The sequence below is a fragment of the Emydura macquarii genome, unplaced genomic scaffold, assembly GCF_026122565.2.
Source record: "Emydura macquarii macquarii isolate MOO-44397 ecotype Brisbane River unplaced genomic scaffold, CSIRO-AGI_Emac_v2 contig_320, whole genome shotgun sequence".
Lineage (NCBI taxonomy): Eukaryota > Metazoa > Chordata > Testudines > Chelidae > Emydura > Emydura macquarii.
This window is the reverse complement of record NW_027130457.1, coordinates 3,917,894-3,933,362: the sequence shown is the minus strand read 5'-3', so window position 1 is coordinate 3,933,362 and position 15,469 is coordinate 3,917,894. Positions and strand designations below refer to the sequence as shown.

General features: G+C 38.9%; 1 protein-coding gene across 2 annotated transcripts in view; it reads right to left on the bottom strand.

The window, feature by feature from the left end:
• CDH18 (cadherin 18) overlaps positions 1–15,469 on the bottom strand; it is a 518,716-nt gene that overhangs the window by 179,946 nt on the left and 323,301 nt on the right. Inside the window, exons 1-2 of one of the 2 annotated variants that reach the window (XM_067569753.1) lie at positions 5,830–5,889; positions 5,354–5,648 (exon numbers count right to left, since the gene is read on the bottom strand). In XM_067569753.1, coding sequence (XP_067425854.1) covers positions 5,354–5,648; positions 5,830–5,874 — 340 coding nt within the window. In that variant the 5' untranslated portion in view covers positions 5,875–5,889. Of the gene's footprint in view, positions 1–5,353; positions 5,649–5,829; positions 5,890–15,469 lie in introns of those variants that run through there. The other variant, XM_067569768.1, reaches the window with a different exon arrangement.

The window sequence follows — 15,469 nt, the reverse complement described above, 5'->3', positions numbered from 1 at the left end:
CTCGCCACTCAATTATCTAAGTCATTAATTAAAATTTGTGTAGTTCCAGCCTCAGGACAGACTAGACATGTCCCCCCAGTTGGACAGCAAACTACTGATAACTATTCTTTGAGTATGGTCTTTCAACCAGTTTTGCACCCACCTGGTAGTAATTTCATCTATAACAGATTCCCTTAGTTTGCTTATGAGAATATCATGTGGGACTATTTCAAAAGCCTTACTACAATGAAGATATGTGCCATTTAATACTTTCCCCACCCCATTCACTATACCAGTAACTCTGTCAAAGAAAGCACTTATGTTCATTTGGCATGACTTCTTCTTGAAAAATCTATGTTGCTCTTTACTTATAAATCTATTATCCTCCATGTGCTTACAAAATGATTTAATAATTTGTTCTACTATCTTTCCAGGTATTGAAGTTAGACGGAGTGGTCTATAATACTCCAAGTCCTATTAATTCCCTACCACGATTGAGTTGGGGCCTTAGATGGGTGCTGCTACAATCCAAATATTGATAAATGATCATGAAAGGTTTTCGAACTTTGCTGTGTAAAGAAGTGTGGAAAAGCAATGTTGGAAAGCCAAAAAAGGGAAAACCCCCAAACTCTATACACAACAGCTAGGTTGCACATTCAAAACTGATAGATGACCTAAGATGATGCATATCAAGATGAAAGAACATAATTACTGTATAATAGAAAAGATGGGGGGGGGAGAGAAATTCATAAACCATTACCACCAAATCTACTGTCATATGAAATTCAAGAACTAATGAAATTACATTGCATGGCAAAAGACAAATTCAGATATCAAAACAAGCACAAGAATAGCAACTGGTGAAACACCTTTAACTATTAAATAAACCCTAACATAAAGGTCAGAAGTTCAGCTGATTATAGCATACCAGCTGAAAGGCAAAATGGTAAACTGGTTATGAAAGTGGATCCAATGGGTTAAATCTATCCATCACTTGAAGGGGGGAGACAAAGAAAGAGAAAAAACCTACAAAAGCAATAACAGACTTTGATCAGGTCTCACTGGAAAGACTGACAAGAAAACAAAGCATGTACAATATACAATGACTTTCCAGATTACCAAAAAGTGTGAACAGGAAAAAAAAAATGTTAAAGAAAGGAATGATCAAAACCTGCAATGAAAGCATCGTGACTGATTACAGTAAGTGGTGAGATGTTACACTTCCTCTGAATCACAGGGAAGCCTTTTAGAATATATACTTTAACAATCATCTCAGATACAGCCCATCAATAGAAAAAAGCATAAATGTTTTTTTCAATACAAGATGGAGGTTGATGCTTAGCTTCACCTTAGCATTAACAGTGTTCTGGGTTAAAATAAAACTCTGATCTATTACCCAAAATGTTGTCCTAAAATAGCCCAGATGAGTTTGAGTAATCCCGAAAAGCTGATTATCAGGATATACAGTTTGTGTTATATGGCTGTGAATTAACTAAAGCCAGGAATTCATACTCATATGAAATCAGGTCTATTATCTATATAAGAATCAAATAAGCTCTACCCTTGAGTGACTACTAAGAGGACAATAAAAAGTAAACTACTACACATAAGAACAAGTACAAACTGTTCCATTATGTGCTCTTGACTTTGGGGACATTGATCTGCTCTCTACCAGCCTTCTCACTATGTAGATAATAAATAAAAGAGAATCATCAGCTTAATTAAAAGTAATATCCTACCAGAGAGAACAGAATTTAAAGAAAGGGAGGAATAAGACTGGTGACGGTTTTTCATAGAAACTTGTCTTATTGGAGACAGATTTAGCAGAAGCAACTGGCAAGTAGTCTGATGGAGAGATGACTTGAAGATGTTGCAAGGAACAGAACAAACTAGCAGCTATAAGATAACAATAAAATTAAAAAAAAAAACATGCAAAAACTGCAGTGCTTTTTCTGCAGTAGTGATGTGACATTGCAGCAAAGAACCAAAGACAACCAGAGAGACTTCACACTGGTCCACAATATTTTTCTTGGCAGCAGCATTCCCTGACAGTAATACTGTACATGAAGGAATAACTGCTGCTGGTATTGTAATACCATTTGCAGAAATACAGCCTCTTAGAGACATTACTTTCAAGGATTACATTTCTTTATTGGGCTAGGGGAGAATTCATATTTTTTGGGGTAGACCATAAAAGATATGGATTCAAATAACTAAAACAAAAACAAACATGTAGATCTCTCCTTTTTTGTGGAGAAAAAATCTTGGCAGTTCCAGGAAAGAAGACAATAAATTGATTAAGTAGCCAGTATCCATGAAGGAGTCATGGATTCAGATAAAACAACCATAAGCAAAGTAGCTTTTGTTTTAAATGATATCTAGCCAATCAGAAAGCATCTTACCAGTATCCTGAAGTTCTATCTTAGTTCAAACACTGGCCAATTAGAGTGGCTGATAACAAGTGCAGAGCAGGTAGAGGGTGATATCTGGAGCTGGGACAGCAGGTATAGAGGGTGCTTTAAGCTGAAAGCAGGGTAGTGGAAGGAAAAGGGGCTGGGGAGAGATTCCAAATATGGAGAAAAGACTGTTGAAAGAGAAAGAATCACAGGATTAAGGCTGGGAGAAACAGAGACCCCTAAGAAGTGGTGGAAAGAAAGAGACCAACAGTTAGAAGGAGACCAAAAGAAGAAATTAAGAACACTTGGGGACAGAAAGACACCAAGTGGAAGACTGACAAAAGGCTAGGTCCCTCAGCTATTGGAAAGAGAGAAGAAGGGTACTTCCCAGGGGGGCTTAAAAAGAGACTTTTAGAAAGGGGAAAGAATTGGGGAGAGAAAACAAATGGAGAACTAAGGAATAGATGAGGGACTCTGGGGAAGATAAACATGGTGGGAGGTTAGAGATGCTGAGGCAGATAGAAATGGGGATTCCATGGCATACTGAGGATGAAAGGGAGTCTGGGGTAAAGAGAATGAGCAGGAAAGGGGAGAAGAGAACCGAGGGTATTAACAAGGGGATTATTCCTTTACCTAAGGAGGAATAAATAGTAGGGAGAGGAGAGATGGGGGATGGAGCCAAAAGCATTAGAGGTAAGGGAAAGGAAGGAGATGGAGGGAGAGATGTAGAACCTGTCTCCCTTATGCCATTTACTGTGCTGAGGTAAAGAGTTAAAATAATCTGGTTTTGCAGTGCAGATGAGAAGGAACTGTATTTAATCAATAGGACTAATTCATCTCTATCTTACACCAGTGTAAGTCCATTTACATCAGTGGGGCAATTCCTGTTTTACATCAATGTAAGGGAGAAGAGAATCAGTCTCATGTTTTCAAACTGCTACAATCCTGGCGATGGGTGTTGAATACTTCAGAAACACAATTTAACGCAGTTTGGTCCCACCTACAATAATGTAACCCAGTGGTTCCCAAGCTTCTCTCTGCCGTGGCATACCTTGATACTTGAGTTATTTTGAGGCACACCACCATATAGTCGCAAAATGAACTCATGAAAATTCATGAGCCAATCCAGAACTCTTCAAGTAGTTTTTCAAAAAATTCTGTGGCACACCTGCTCAGGCCTGACAGCACACCATTGTGCCGCAGCATACTGATTGGGAAACACTGGTGTAACCAACCCCCATGCTAATATGTTATCTGCTGTATTTTACTACATGCATATGACGAAGGAAAATGTGAGGGTGCCATCTGTGTGCCTGGACCTCTCCCACAGCAAGGTTAGAGTCAAAAACTTGATGCACCCAACAGATCTATAGGTGAGCTGGTTAATAGTAATGATGGCAGGTGATACCCATCTCCCACAGTACATCCTAAATGCCAGTGAGCCAGAGAATAAACGCAAAGGGTTCCCAGGCCAAAGCAGGCTCTCCATAGCTAAGCTTTTAAATGCCCACAAATTACCATCATGTTAAAAACAAACATTTCCTACCTCGTACAAAGCACCCCTCATAATTTCTGCTGCATCTGACCCATTATGATGAACAGTCATCATAATTCAGTATGATTGAATGATGATAAACTATCAGGATTCAATCATGCCAGCCTTTCTATCCTAAACATACAATCAAAATAATCACTTTTTTATGAGAGGCCAATAACTCAGTTCACTCTGATATTTTTTCCTGTTGGTGTTTATTCAACTTTGCAAAAGTTCAGCCAGACACCTGCAAATTTGAGAAAGGGTATGTGTTCACTCACGGTGGCACATTTGGTGCCACAGGATTGATTCTTCGGGATCGACTAAGTGGAAGTGGAGACTTGTTCACTCAATCCAGAAGTCAACTGAATAAATCCACCCCCACAAAAAGATTAACACTGCATCGACGGGAAGGCATTTCCCATTGACACAGTGTAGTATGGACACCATACTAATTAGAATTTAGAATTAGTAGGGTAGCTTGTGTATCTCCCATCGACTGCCACTGAATTTCACGGCAAGTATGGACCAGCCCAAAAAAGTAGTTAGGAGAAGTGTACAAATTATGTTTTATGTATTCCATTTGGGAGGGTTATATTTGTCTTGGACTTCCTTTTAAAACTAATGTGGGTAACTGTTCCCACTCACCAGTTAATGATACAAAGCAGCAAACTTCAGGGGAAAACTGCTTACAATAGCTGAGCTTTCTAAAAAAATATTTTTTGGTTCTGTCTATCCTGCATGAGAAAAGATGTAAATCTGGCACTGTGAAAAAAGAAAAATAAGTTCTAAATCATTCTGGGGAAGCAATAAGCAACGGGAACTGGTAGCATGTTGCTGCTGCTTTAAATATAGGACTGATCAAGCAGCAGCCAATGCTTATAATGAATATCTAACATAAATCTGTCATAGGATAATACAAAACTGAGCTGTACTTTATCTTACATGATAAAAATATAAGTAAAGATGAACCCATGAGGCCATGGTCTAAAATAAACTGGAGATTTACTTTTCACTTGTATTTGTTTTATCTCTCCACAAATTGCTTAGATTATTTTCACAGATAAATGCCTCTGAAAATGAAGTCAACACTAATTGTACGGTAATGTAAGAAGAAGGTAATTTTTTTTTCAAAGTGCAGATTACCAGTTACCCAGGAGTGTGATGAAATGTAATTGTTGAAGAATAACACAGCATTTCCTCTTTTGCTGGCATGTATCATGTATTGTACATGTCGTACTATGGACAGGCAGATAAAGAAAACTAACATGTAATGTTTAATTTGAAATCTTGCTTCCTTGTTGTTATTACCACCTTCCAGCTTTTGTTGGTCTTTGTGTATAACTAATGAAAAATAAAATGCTTTGTCATAACTCTGTGAAACAGGAACCAGTAGCTTCACTCGTTAAAGGTTAACTGCTTTAGGAGAACGTATTTTCCTTACCCATTTCAGACATCTCTGGCACAGTAACAATGTAAGGGCCATCTGTAAATTTTGGTGCATTGTCATTGATGTCCTGCACTTTGATAATGAATTCGGATTCAGGCTCAAGTGGCTTGTTCGTCCGTCTGTCAATAGCCTGGGCATGCAGCACATAGTGTGTCTTCTGCTCTCGATCTAGGCTTTTGGTTGAATGGATGTCTCCCGTGGTGTCATCAATAATAAATATAGTTCCAGCACCTTCTCCAGTAAGGATGTATTTAACTGATCCATCACCTTTGTCAGAATTGGAGTGTAGCTGCAAAATATACACAAACACACGATATCATGTAAATGATATCCTATGACATCTCATAACATGATGTAATGCATTTGTATGCTGTTAGTATTGGTCTAGAAAGATATTGAACTCCTCCCTGGCTACTGTAATGCTCTGTGCACAAGTTTACCCAAGTCATAATTATACTGCTGTGAGTCACATTGTATAAGTGATCTGCATGAGTTCCACAGGGATCTCCCTCCATTCAGCGGGCTTCTTCAACTTTATCATGGTACCAGCAACTACATTAAAACAATATTTCTATCAGTTGCCTTTAGTAAGACTCCCATCAAGATGTCAGCATTGCTGGGAGCAATGCCTTGAGCACTGTGTCTGAAACATCTATACTCATGAGGTAAGGCTATAGGATTATATTTTACTTCACTAATCATGGTTCAGATCCCACCCCTCATAAATCATCCTTTATAGCCCCATGCACAATAACTGGAAGCTGGGGATAGCAGCTTAGTGTCAGATGCCTCCTCAGCCTTATTTTACCTCCGCATAAAACATAGCTACTTTTTCACTTTCTTCTATTTGAAAGTCACCTAATCTGCTGACCTCTGTATCATCAATTATAAATTAATGGGGTTTGACTGGTCTAGTTGTCCTAATTACTGCTAGCATACCAATTTAAAATATATAATTATTCCATCACTTGAATAGGACAACACACACCACTTACAAAAAGCCAACCAAAAATACCTATGAACTTATATAAATACCCAGTTGTATTAAAAGTAAATGCTAAAAAGCTATTTCTCCAGGCTTGCTGCTACTGAACTTATAAGCAAGGATCCTAGAAATTCATTTGCCATGGAAAAATGCAGAATTTGCAATTTTTACAGAGAATCTTTAGGTTTTACATTTTGTGAAAAAAATAAAACCATATATAGTAGAACCCCATTTATCCGAGCCTGCATTATCCAACTCTGACAGCGGCAGGGCTCAGGCAGTCAGTCCTGGGCAGCTGATTGTTTGTTTAATATGGAGAGCCAGATAACAGATGCTCAGATAAACAGGGTTCTACTATATCAACAAAACTTGCATTTAACTGATATCTATATATATTGTGGCTGTAGAAATTAAAGTTCAGCATTTCATTTTAATCATGCAAAAATGCAGGTTTATTTCCTTTTAATCAGATAATTGGGGTTTTTATCACGGAAAACTGGGATCCCTTCTTATTCCTAGATAACTGGTTATTTAGATTAAAAACATATCTGTGTTTTCTGGGAGGAGGGAACCATTATTTGATAGATTGAGTGGTTTTTCTTAACATAATTTTGATGAGGAGAGTGAATTTTGTGTGGTGCGCAATGGTGATCAAAGTGAGAATACTGATTTCAACATCTGTCCCAGCCTCCTATAATCCTCCAGTGGTGTTAGACTAGAGAAAAGACTTTCTGATATCAAGTACCGACTCACTCTCATACTCACTGCATTTCCTTGACATTTGAATAGCACAAATGGTGTTGTTCTAATATGTGTTAGCACTAAATATCTGGCATTACCAACTTTCCTTGCAAAATCTGAGTAAAATGTGTACAGAATACTAACAAATATTATTAATTCAATTAATGGAACATAAGGTGTCGCTTTCCAGTTGCCTTTCTGATTTGTCCCTCTCCATTAGGGCACAATTTTCTTTCAAACATCATTTTAGAAAGCATTTTAGGACCTACAGTATAATGCAAAATGAGATATTTGAAGGAGATTGTAACCTTCTTGTTTACGCTGTGTCAAGCCAGCAGCTGTAGATATGCAGACATTTTCTTACTGCCCCTCCTACTGCCCCTCCTACTGCCCTTCTTACTCCTCCTACTGCCCTTCTTACTGCCCCTCTTCTTCCTTTGGAAACTTTTTTTTTGTGTTTGAAAGACATTTGAGGTTGAGATTTATAAAGGTAAAAGACATATGTAATCTCTTCATGCTGTTTGTCATTGTGGTTCTATTAGCTATGCATGGTTGATATTACACATAAGTTATACTGTGTTCTGTATGTATTTACTATTGTAGGACAGTAAAGAATTAAAAGCTGGACAAATGGTTAGGACTAAGTTACAGGGAACGGGGTCAAGGCATGGGCAAACCTTGTTTCTGCTAATAGGTGTGAATTCTAGTTAGAGTCTGTTATCTCTCTTCTTTTCCTCCCTTCCTGGCCATCTGCGCAGGGGATAAGACTGAGGCTAACTATTGCCACTCCTGCACAAGGCCTTTGGTGGGAAGAAAGCATTATCTTCCTTCCCCCCCGACATGCCTTTACTTCGAAGAATGGTAGTGTAAAATTAATAGGTTTTAAGATGATGTGCCTGTCCTCTGTATGGTAATCCTGTAAACAACAAACAGGGGTGGGTATAATGCTATTAATTATGTAGTTAATATTCATTTCATAGGTGTCAATGTAACCAAATAAGGGTCTATGGGGAGTTGTTGGAAATGTATACATTTACATACTGTTATGGATAAAAGAAATGTAAAGTAACCCCCTCCCCCCCGTCGCTCACTCGCGGTGTCGAGGTGGAATGAGCAGGCAATAAAGGGTTCCGTTGCCCCAATCCGCCTCAGAAACAACCTGTTTGGTTATTTCTAACAACTATGCTGGGGAAAGTCTAATAAAATTAAAGGCCACTGTAGCCAATGCAACTACACTGATTTAAACTAGTGGAATATCTGGCCTAACAATTAAGATCAAATTTAAAAACTGTAAAAAATTACATAACTTTGAACCTATTCTGTATGTCTGAAAAATAAAAATGTTTGGGGAAGGACAGAATGTTGTACTGAGAACGTGTGTGCGCAACCTCTAGTCCTCAAAAGACATCATTCTATTCTTACATATCTCGTTTTCAATTCTCTTGGGCCAGATTCTGCATTCAGATACGTGCACATCTCTCATTGACTTAAATGGAATTTATGTTTGTATTATCAAGAGGAGAGTCTGCTCATATGTAAGTAGTATCCCACCATTTATAATGTTCAGAGGGCTCAATCTTGTAGTGCTTATAAAGCCAAAACACACACCAAGTTGGAGTTAGGCCTGTGTGAAAAGTGGAATGTCGGGACCAGGGTATCGGTCCATCTGGTGAAATAGCAAGAATTCTTATGTAAGTCATTGCTAATTCCCTGTTGATTGATAGATTCCTATGTGCCATATATTTTGGGCCAGTAGAATTTATTTCGGAAAGCACTGGATTAATTAATTTCATATTAAACCTGAAGACAACTTGCATGCAGACAGATTGTTCCAAACCCATCCCTGGTGTAAGGCTCTGAAGTCAATGGAGCAGTCCCAGCAACAGGCAGGATAAAAGCCTATCCCAGGAAAGAAATAAACAGACTGAGCAATCCTGGTGCAGAAAGGGCTCGACCACTCCCTCACTGCAGTTTGATAAGATTTTTTTTTAAAGATGCCACTACTCAATGCATTAATGCAGTCTACCAGAGAAAGGAACATTTAAAAATTCACTGTACCAGGCGGCTTCTAACTATGAAATATCTTGGGATATAAAAACATTCCAAAACCAGTGGAATGGTCATGGAACTGAACAGTATTGGATTGATGTTTTCTTGAGGGTGAGAGGAAGATTAGCACTGACAATTAGACACGAACATTCAGGTACATTTTGAATCAGGAGAATTTTGACTCTCACAGGTAAACTGTGGGAGGTAAGAAGTATGTACCAGTAATGAAATATCTGCCATATTCCTCTGCTCACAGGTGTCAACAAATTATATGCTTGTCCTGCTAAATGTTATGTGCAATTTACCCTGCAAGCTGAAAAAGGAAAATGTGGGCTGGGATCGTTAAGGGAAGACAATGAGTTGGATTACATTAGTAAAATTTGACAATCTCAGATTTTCAATTCTGTCTTTCACACATCCATTGTAAAGCAACTGATGAAAGAAGGAGATTGACATAGAGTGTCGGATGCCTCTTTTCCTGTTCTTTGATATATTTCCTATAGTACCTGCAGCATAAGACTGACAGATTCACACAAATCAAAATCTGTTCTGTTCTTGAGTTTCTGGTGCTGAACCTGAAATTCAAAAGGAAACCTTTGTACAGTGTTTTTATTGAACAAATGAGGGGGCTTTTCTCTCGCCCTTTAGTTTGTGTTCTCTGTTTTTCAATAAGGTAAAATAGAGAAGAGCATATTCGACTTTAAACTGAGACAGTGTCACCAAGATGAGAACTCTGTTTTAAACTGAGCTGGAGTAGAAAAAGATTGATGTCTCAGTTTCTCTCCCCAGCCTTATTGCCATATGTGGCGTGCAAAAGAGACCTCCTGGGAGTCCCTTGTTAAGATTTTTTCCACCAAGTAAAAGGGAGGTTTGGGGTGATTTCTCTGCATATCATGGAGTTGGTCTTCCCCTTCCCTGACACAACTAACTCATCCCCACTAGAAACATACCCCTGTTGTTCATAATAATAATAATAAAAAAATCATTAGAAGATGGTCCAGTGGTTAGGGCACTTGTCAGGGACTCTGGAGCTCTGGATTTAGTTGCCTGCTTTGCCACTGAATTCCTGTGAGATCTTGGGCAAGTCACTTAGGGCTTGTCTACATGACAGGGTAAAATTCATTAGAGGGATGTAATTTGTAGAGTGCTCTAACATGCTGCACCTAACTGCCACACATAGATCCTGCTGGCATGAATTAAAAGGCACTTAGTTCACATTGACTCTTAATTTGTGCCAATAGGGTCTACATGGGGCAGTGAGAGTGCAGTGTGTAAGAGCACTCTACCATTCACATCCCTTGAATTCACTTTACTATGATTACTGAGTCCACTCAGAACCCTTACTTTGATTTGCCTCAGTTTCCGATCTGTAAAATGGGGATGTTATGGGTTCTTGGGGTACTCAGGGCTGTTAGTCACCTTGTTAACTTTGCCTCCAGTGAGAGGGAATCTTTCTTGTGGTAACTGGATGACAGCTCTCTGACACCACCAACCTTACAGCCACTCAATCACTCTTCTGGGCTATGCCAGTCCTAACTTCACCTTGCCAATTAACAATAGGAGCACCCCAATCCCTCAGACTCAGACTAAGGTCAGAAGGGAACATTATGAACATGTAGTCTGACCTCCTGCACAATGCAGGCCACAGAACCTCTCCTACCCACTCCTGTAGTAGATGCCTAACCTATGACTGAGTTATTGAAGTCCTCAAAACATGGCTTAAAGACTTCAAGGTACAGAATCCATTAGCAACTGATCCGTGCCCCAGGCTGCAGAGGAAGGTGAAAAATCCCGACCCCAAATTTGGCAATCAGCTAAACCCTGAGCATGTGGGCAAGCCTCATTAACCAGATTCCCAGGAAATAATGCTCTGTAGTAACTCAGAACCCAACCCATCTAACATCCCATCACATACCATTGGGCATATTTACAGCTAGTAGTTAAAGATCAGTTAATTGCCAAATTAGACTGTCCCATCATACCATCCTCTCCATAAACTTATCAAGCTCAGTCTTGAAGCCAGCTAGGTTTTTTGCCCCCACTGCTCCCCTTGGAAGGCTGTTCCAGAACTTCACTCTCCTGATTGTTAGAAACCTTGGTCCAATTTCAAGTTTAAACTTCCTGATGACCAGTCTATATCCATTTGTTCTTGTGTCTACATTGGCACTGAACTTAAATAATTCCTCTCCCTCCTTGGTATGTATCCCTCTGATGTATTTATAGAGAGCAATCATATCTCTCCTCAGCGTTCTTTTGGTTAGGCTAAACAAGCCAAACTCTTTGACTCTCCTCTCATAAAGCAGGTTTTCCTCGGATTCCTCGGATCATCCTAGTAGCCCTTCTCTGCACCTGTTTCAATTGGAATTTATCTTTCTTAAACATGGGAGACCAGAACTGCACACAGTATTCCAGATGAGGTCTCACCAGTGCCTTTTAGAATGGTACTTCTTAACTGTACTGGAAATACCTTGCCTGATGCATCCTAGGACCGCATTAGCTTTTTTCTCCGCCACATCACATTGGCGGCTCAGTCATCCAGTGATCAACTAATACACCCAGGATCTTCTCCTCCTCTGTCACTTCCAACTGATCCAGCATCCCCAGCTTATAGCAAAAATTCTTGTTGTTAGTCCCTAAATGCATTATCTTGCACTTTCCACTGTTAAATTTCATCCTATTTCTATTACTCCAGTTTACAAGGTCATCCAGATCTTTTTGTGTGATATCCTGGTCCTTCTTTCTATTAGCAATAACTTCCAATTCTGTGTCATCCCTAAATTTTATTTGCGCACTCCCACTTTGTGTGTCAAGGTCAATAATAAAAAGGTTAAATTAGTTTGGTCCCAAGACTGATCCCTAAGGAATTCTACTATTAACTGCCCTCCAGCCTGACAGTATGACCCACTGCAGTCTCCCCTTTAACCAGTTCATTATCCACCTCTCAATTTTCATATTAATCCCCTTTTTTTCCAATTTAACTAATAATTCCCCATCTGGGACTGTATCAAATGCCTTACTGAAATCTAGGTAAATTATATCCACTGCATTCCCTCTGTCTAAAAAATCAGTTATCTTCTCAAAAAAAGGACACCAGGTTGGTCTGGCATGATCTACCTTTTGTAAACCCATGTTGTATTTTGTCCCAGTCACCATTATCCTCAATGTCCTTAACTACTTTCTTTTTCAATTTTTTTTCCAAGACCTTGCATACTACTGAAGTCAAACTAACAGGGCTGTAGTTACCCGGATCACCTTTTTCCCCTGTCTAAGAAATAGGAACTATGTTAGCAATTCTCCAGTCATGTGCTACAACCCCTGAGTTTACAGATTCATTAAAAATCCTTGCTAATGGGCTTGAAATTTCATGTGCCAGTTCCTTTAATATTATTGAATGGAGATTATCCAGGCCCCCCCAATTTAGTCCCATTAAGGTGTTCAAGTGTGGCTTCTATCTGGGATGTGGTAATTTCTACCTCTATATCCACATTCCCATTAGCCATCCTACCATTATCCCGGAGTTCCTTTGAAGCATTCCTCTGTGACATCCAGCTCCTGATACTGGCTACTCATAGAAATTCAAACTACCCAGTTTACCTGTTTGACCTTACACCACCTTTCCTGTGAACCACACAGCACTTGTGGACACTTATAATAAGACAGAAGTAGGTTTATTTAAGAGAGAATAAAAATTTAACTAGAAATGAGAGAAAGTGATGGAAGCAAATAGCTACGACACAAAATTGGAAAAAGCAAACTGAGTCTACACTTAGCAATAGTTACCTTTCCTATCTAATAAAGTAGGTCCCCTTACCCCAAAGTTCAGTCTGTTGCAGAGCTGGCTGGCTTAACAGGAACCAGGATCCAAACATTTATGTAACCTGTCCCCTCCCTCTGCCCCTGCTCCACCAGGGGTCTTCTCATTGAATGGATTCAGAATGCTTCTCCCTCTTTGTGTAATACTAAAAACAAGCTTTTTATTTCTATTCACAGATAGGGAGAACCCCTGTCTTGTTGTAAAGTTTCTTCTTTACCTTTAAATGGTTTGTTGTTTGTTGTTGGTGTGATGGTTTCCCATTCAAAATCTTAGTATTCCACAAAGCTGAACAATTGAACCTTGCATTGTATCACAGGCCAAAGAGGATGGGGTGTCAACTCCCCATTGCCTGAATGAGACATCACCAAGACACATCATCATCTCCTTGTGACTAATTTCTATCCCAATGCAATTTCAATATAAATATTACCCATATATACATCTCATAATGACCATGAATATTGGTGAGTTATGAGGTTTCTGTAGATACCTTTCATGTTACTCTTTATGGATCATTATCCTGTTGGTCATGTGTTTGGTATAGTGAGTTTCAGGTCTGAGGTTACTTAACTTTCCTAATAGATAACAAACACAGAAGAAGGATCAGATGCCAAGTTACAGATGCTTGTTAGCAACCCTATTTTTACTCCTTTTCAATGACTACCATTACATCATTTTGAGGTCTGTCTACCAAAAGCAATATCATTGTATCCAACTCTAAGAAGTCACAAACAAGACAACAAACTATGGACATGAGGAAAGAAGTACAAATAGTGACCATATTCTAGATTAAAATACCTCTGGGATATTAAAGATCATGGCATAGAGAGCACACTTATAAAGTTTTTGGACAATATCAAAGTTGAGGGGGTGTCAAGTGCTTTGGAAGATAGGTTTAAAATTCAAAATGATCTGGACAAACTGGAGAAATGATCTGAAGTAAATAGGATGAAATTCAGTAAGGACAAATGCAAAGTACATCACTTAAGAAGAAACAATCAGTTGCACACATACAAAATGGGAAATGGCTTCCTAGGAAGGAGTACTACAGAAAGGGATCTGGGGGTCACAAGCTAAATATGAGTCAGTGTAACACTGTTGCAAAAAAAGCAAACATCATTCTGGGATGTATTAGCAGGAATGTTGTAAGCAAGACACAGGTAGTAATTCTGCTCTGCTCTGCACTGATTAGGCCTCTACTGGGGTACTGTGTCCAGTTCTGTGTTTCCATTTCAGGAAAGATGTGGACAAATTGGAGAAAGTCCAGAGAAAAACAACAAAAATGATTAAAGGTCTAGAAAACATGACCTCTGAGGGAAGATTGAAACAATTGGATTTGTTTAGTCTGGAGAAGAGAAGATTGAGGGGGGACATGATAACAGTTTTCAAGTACATAAAAGGTTGTGACAAGGAGGAGGGAGAACAATTGTTCTCTTTAACCTTTTAAGGTATGACCAGCACTGGGCTTAAATTGCAGCAAAAGCAGTTTAGGTTTGACTTTAGGAAAAAACTTTTCTTAACTGTCAGGGTAGTTAAGCACTGGAATAAATTGCCAAGGGAGGTTGGAGTTTTATAAGAGCAAGTTAGACAAACACCTGTCAGGAATGGTCTAGATAAATGTTGATCCTGCTATAAGTGCAGGGATTGAACTAGATGTCCTCGTGAAGTCCCTTTCAGTCCTACAATTCTATGAAATTACGTGAGTTCTTAGAGCTTCTGTAGTACATCTGCTCAAGGCATGATCATTCATCGCTAAAGTGAAGTCCTACGTTTTTTTGGTTTTGTGTCCCCCCCGTCCCCAAGAGATTTTCCTCCCCCCTATAAATTCCACAGAAGAGTTCATAAAAGAGCATTTCCATATGCAAGACACGGATCCAAGATTTTCACAAATGACTATGTGATTTTGGGTGTCTCAGTTACTGGGTGCACAAATTAAGACACGTTGGATGGGCCTGATTTTCAAAAAGTGCTGAGCACCTACTTGTATCCTGGAAATCAGTTTTAAAGTGTTTCAAATTGTTTCAAATCACTTTTAAAATGTTTCAAAGTGGGCATCCAAAACTGAGGCACTGAAAATCAATTTTGGAATCTTGGCCATTCTGTGTTGGCTTCTGTGTCTCAGAAAACAAGGGGTTCAATTATTCATTTGTCACGGATAATTGCCTTTTGCTTGACATAACACAAAAATAAAGACAATCCTTGCCCCATAGAGATTTGTTTATTGAACAACACTCTAAAAGTTAGAGAAATCCAAGAGAGGTGTAAGATTTTTTTTTCTTTCCTCCAAATTGTATATATATGGAGAGTTTGAATGGGAGGAGGTTAGTAGATAGACACATTAGGATTAGGTCATTCCATAAGTAGATAGGGCAGGCTATATATTGAAATACTAGCAAATATTTCAATATATAGCTTTTTTTCTGTAGATGTGCCATACACAAATAAATGATATCTTCTATTGTATCTGCGTGACTTAGGAGCCTCAGTTCCATTTTTAAAAGTGACCTAGGCACTTAGCAAT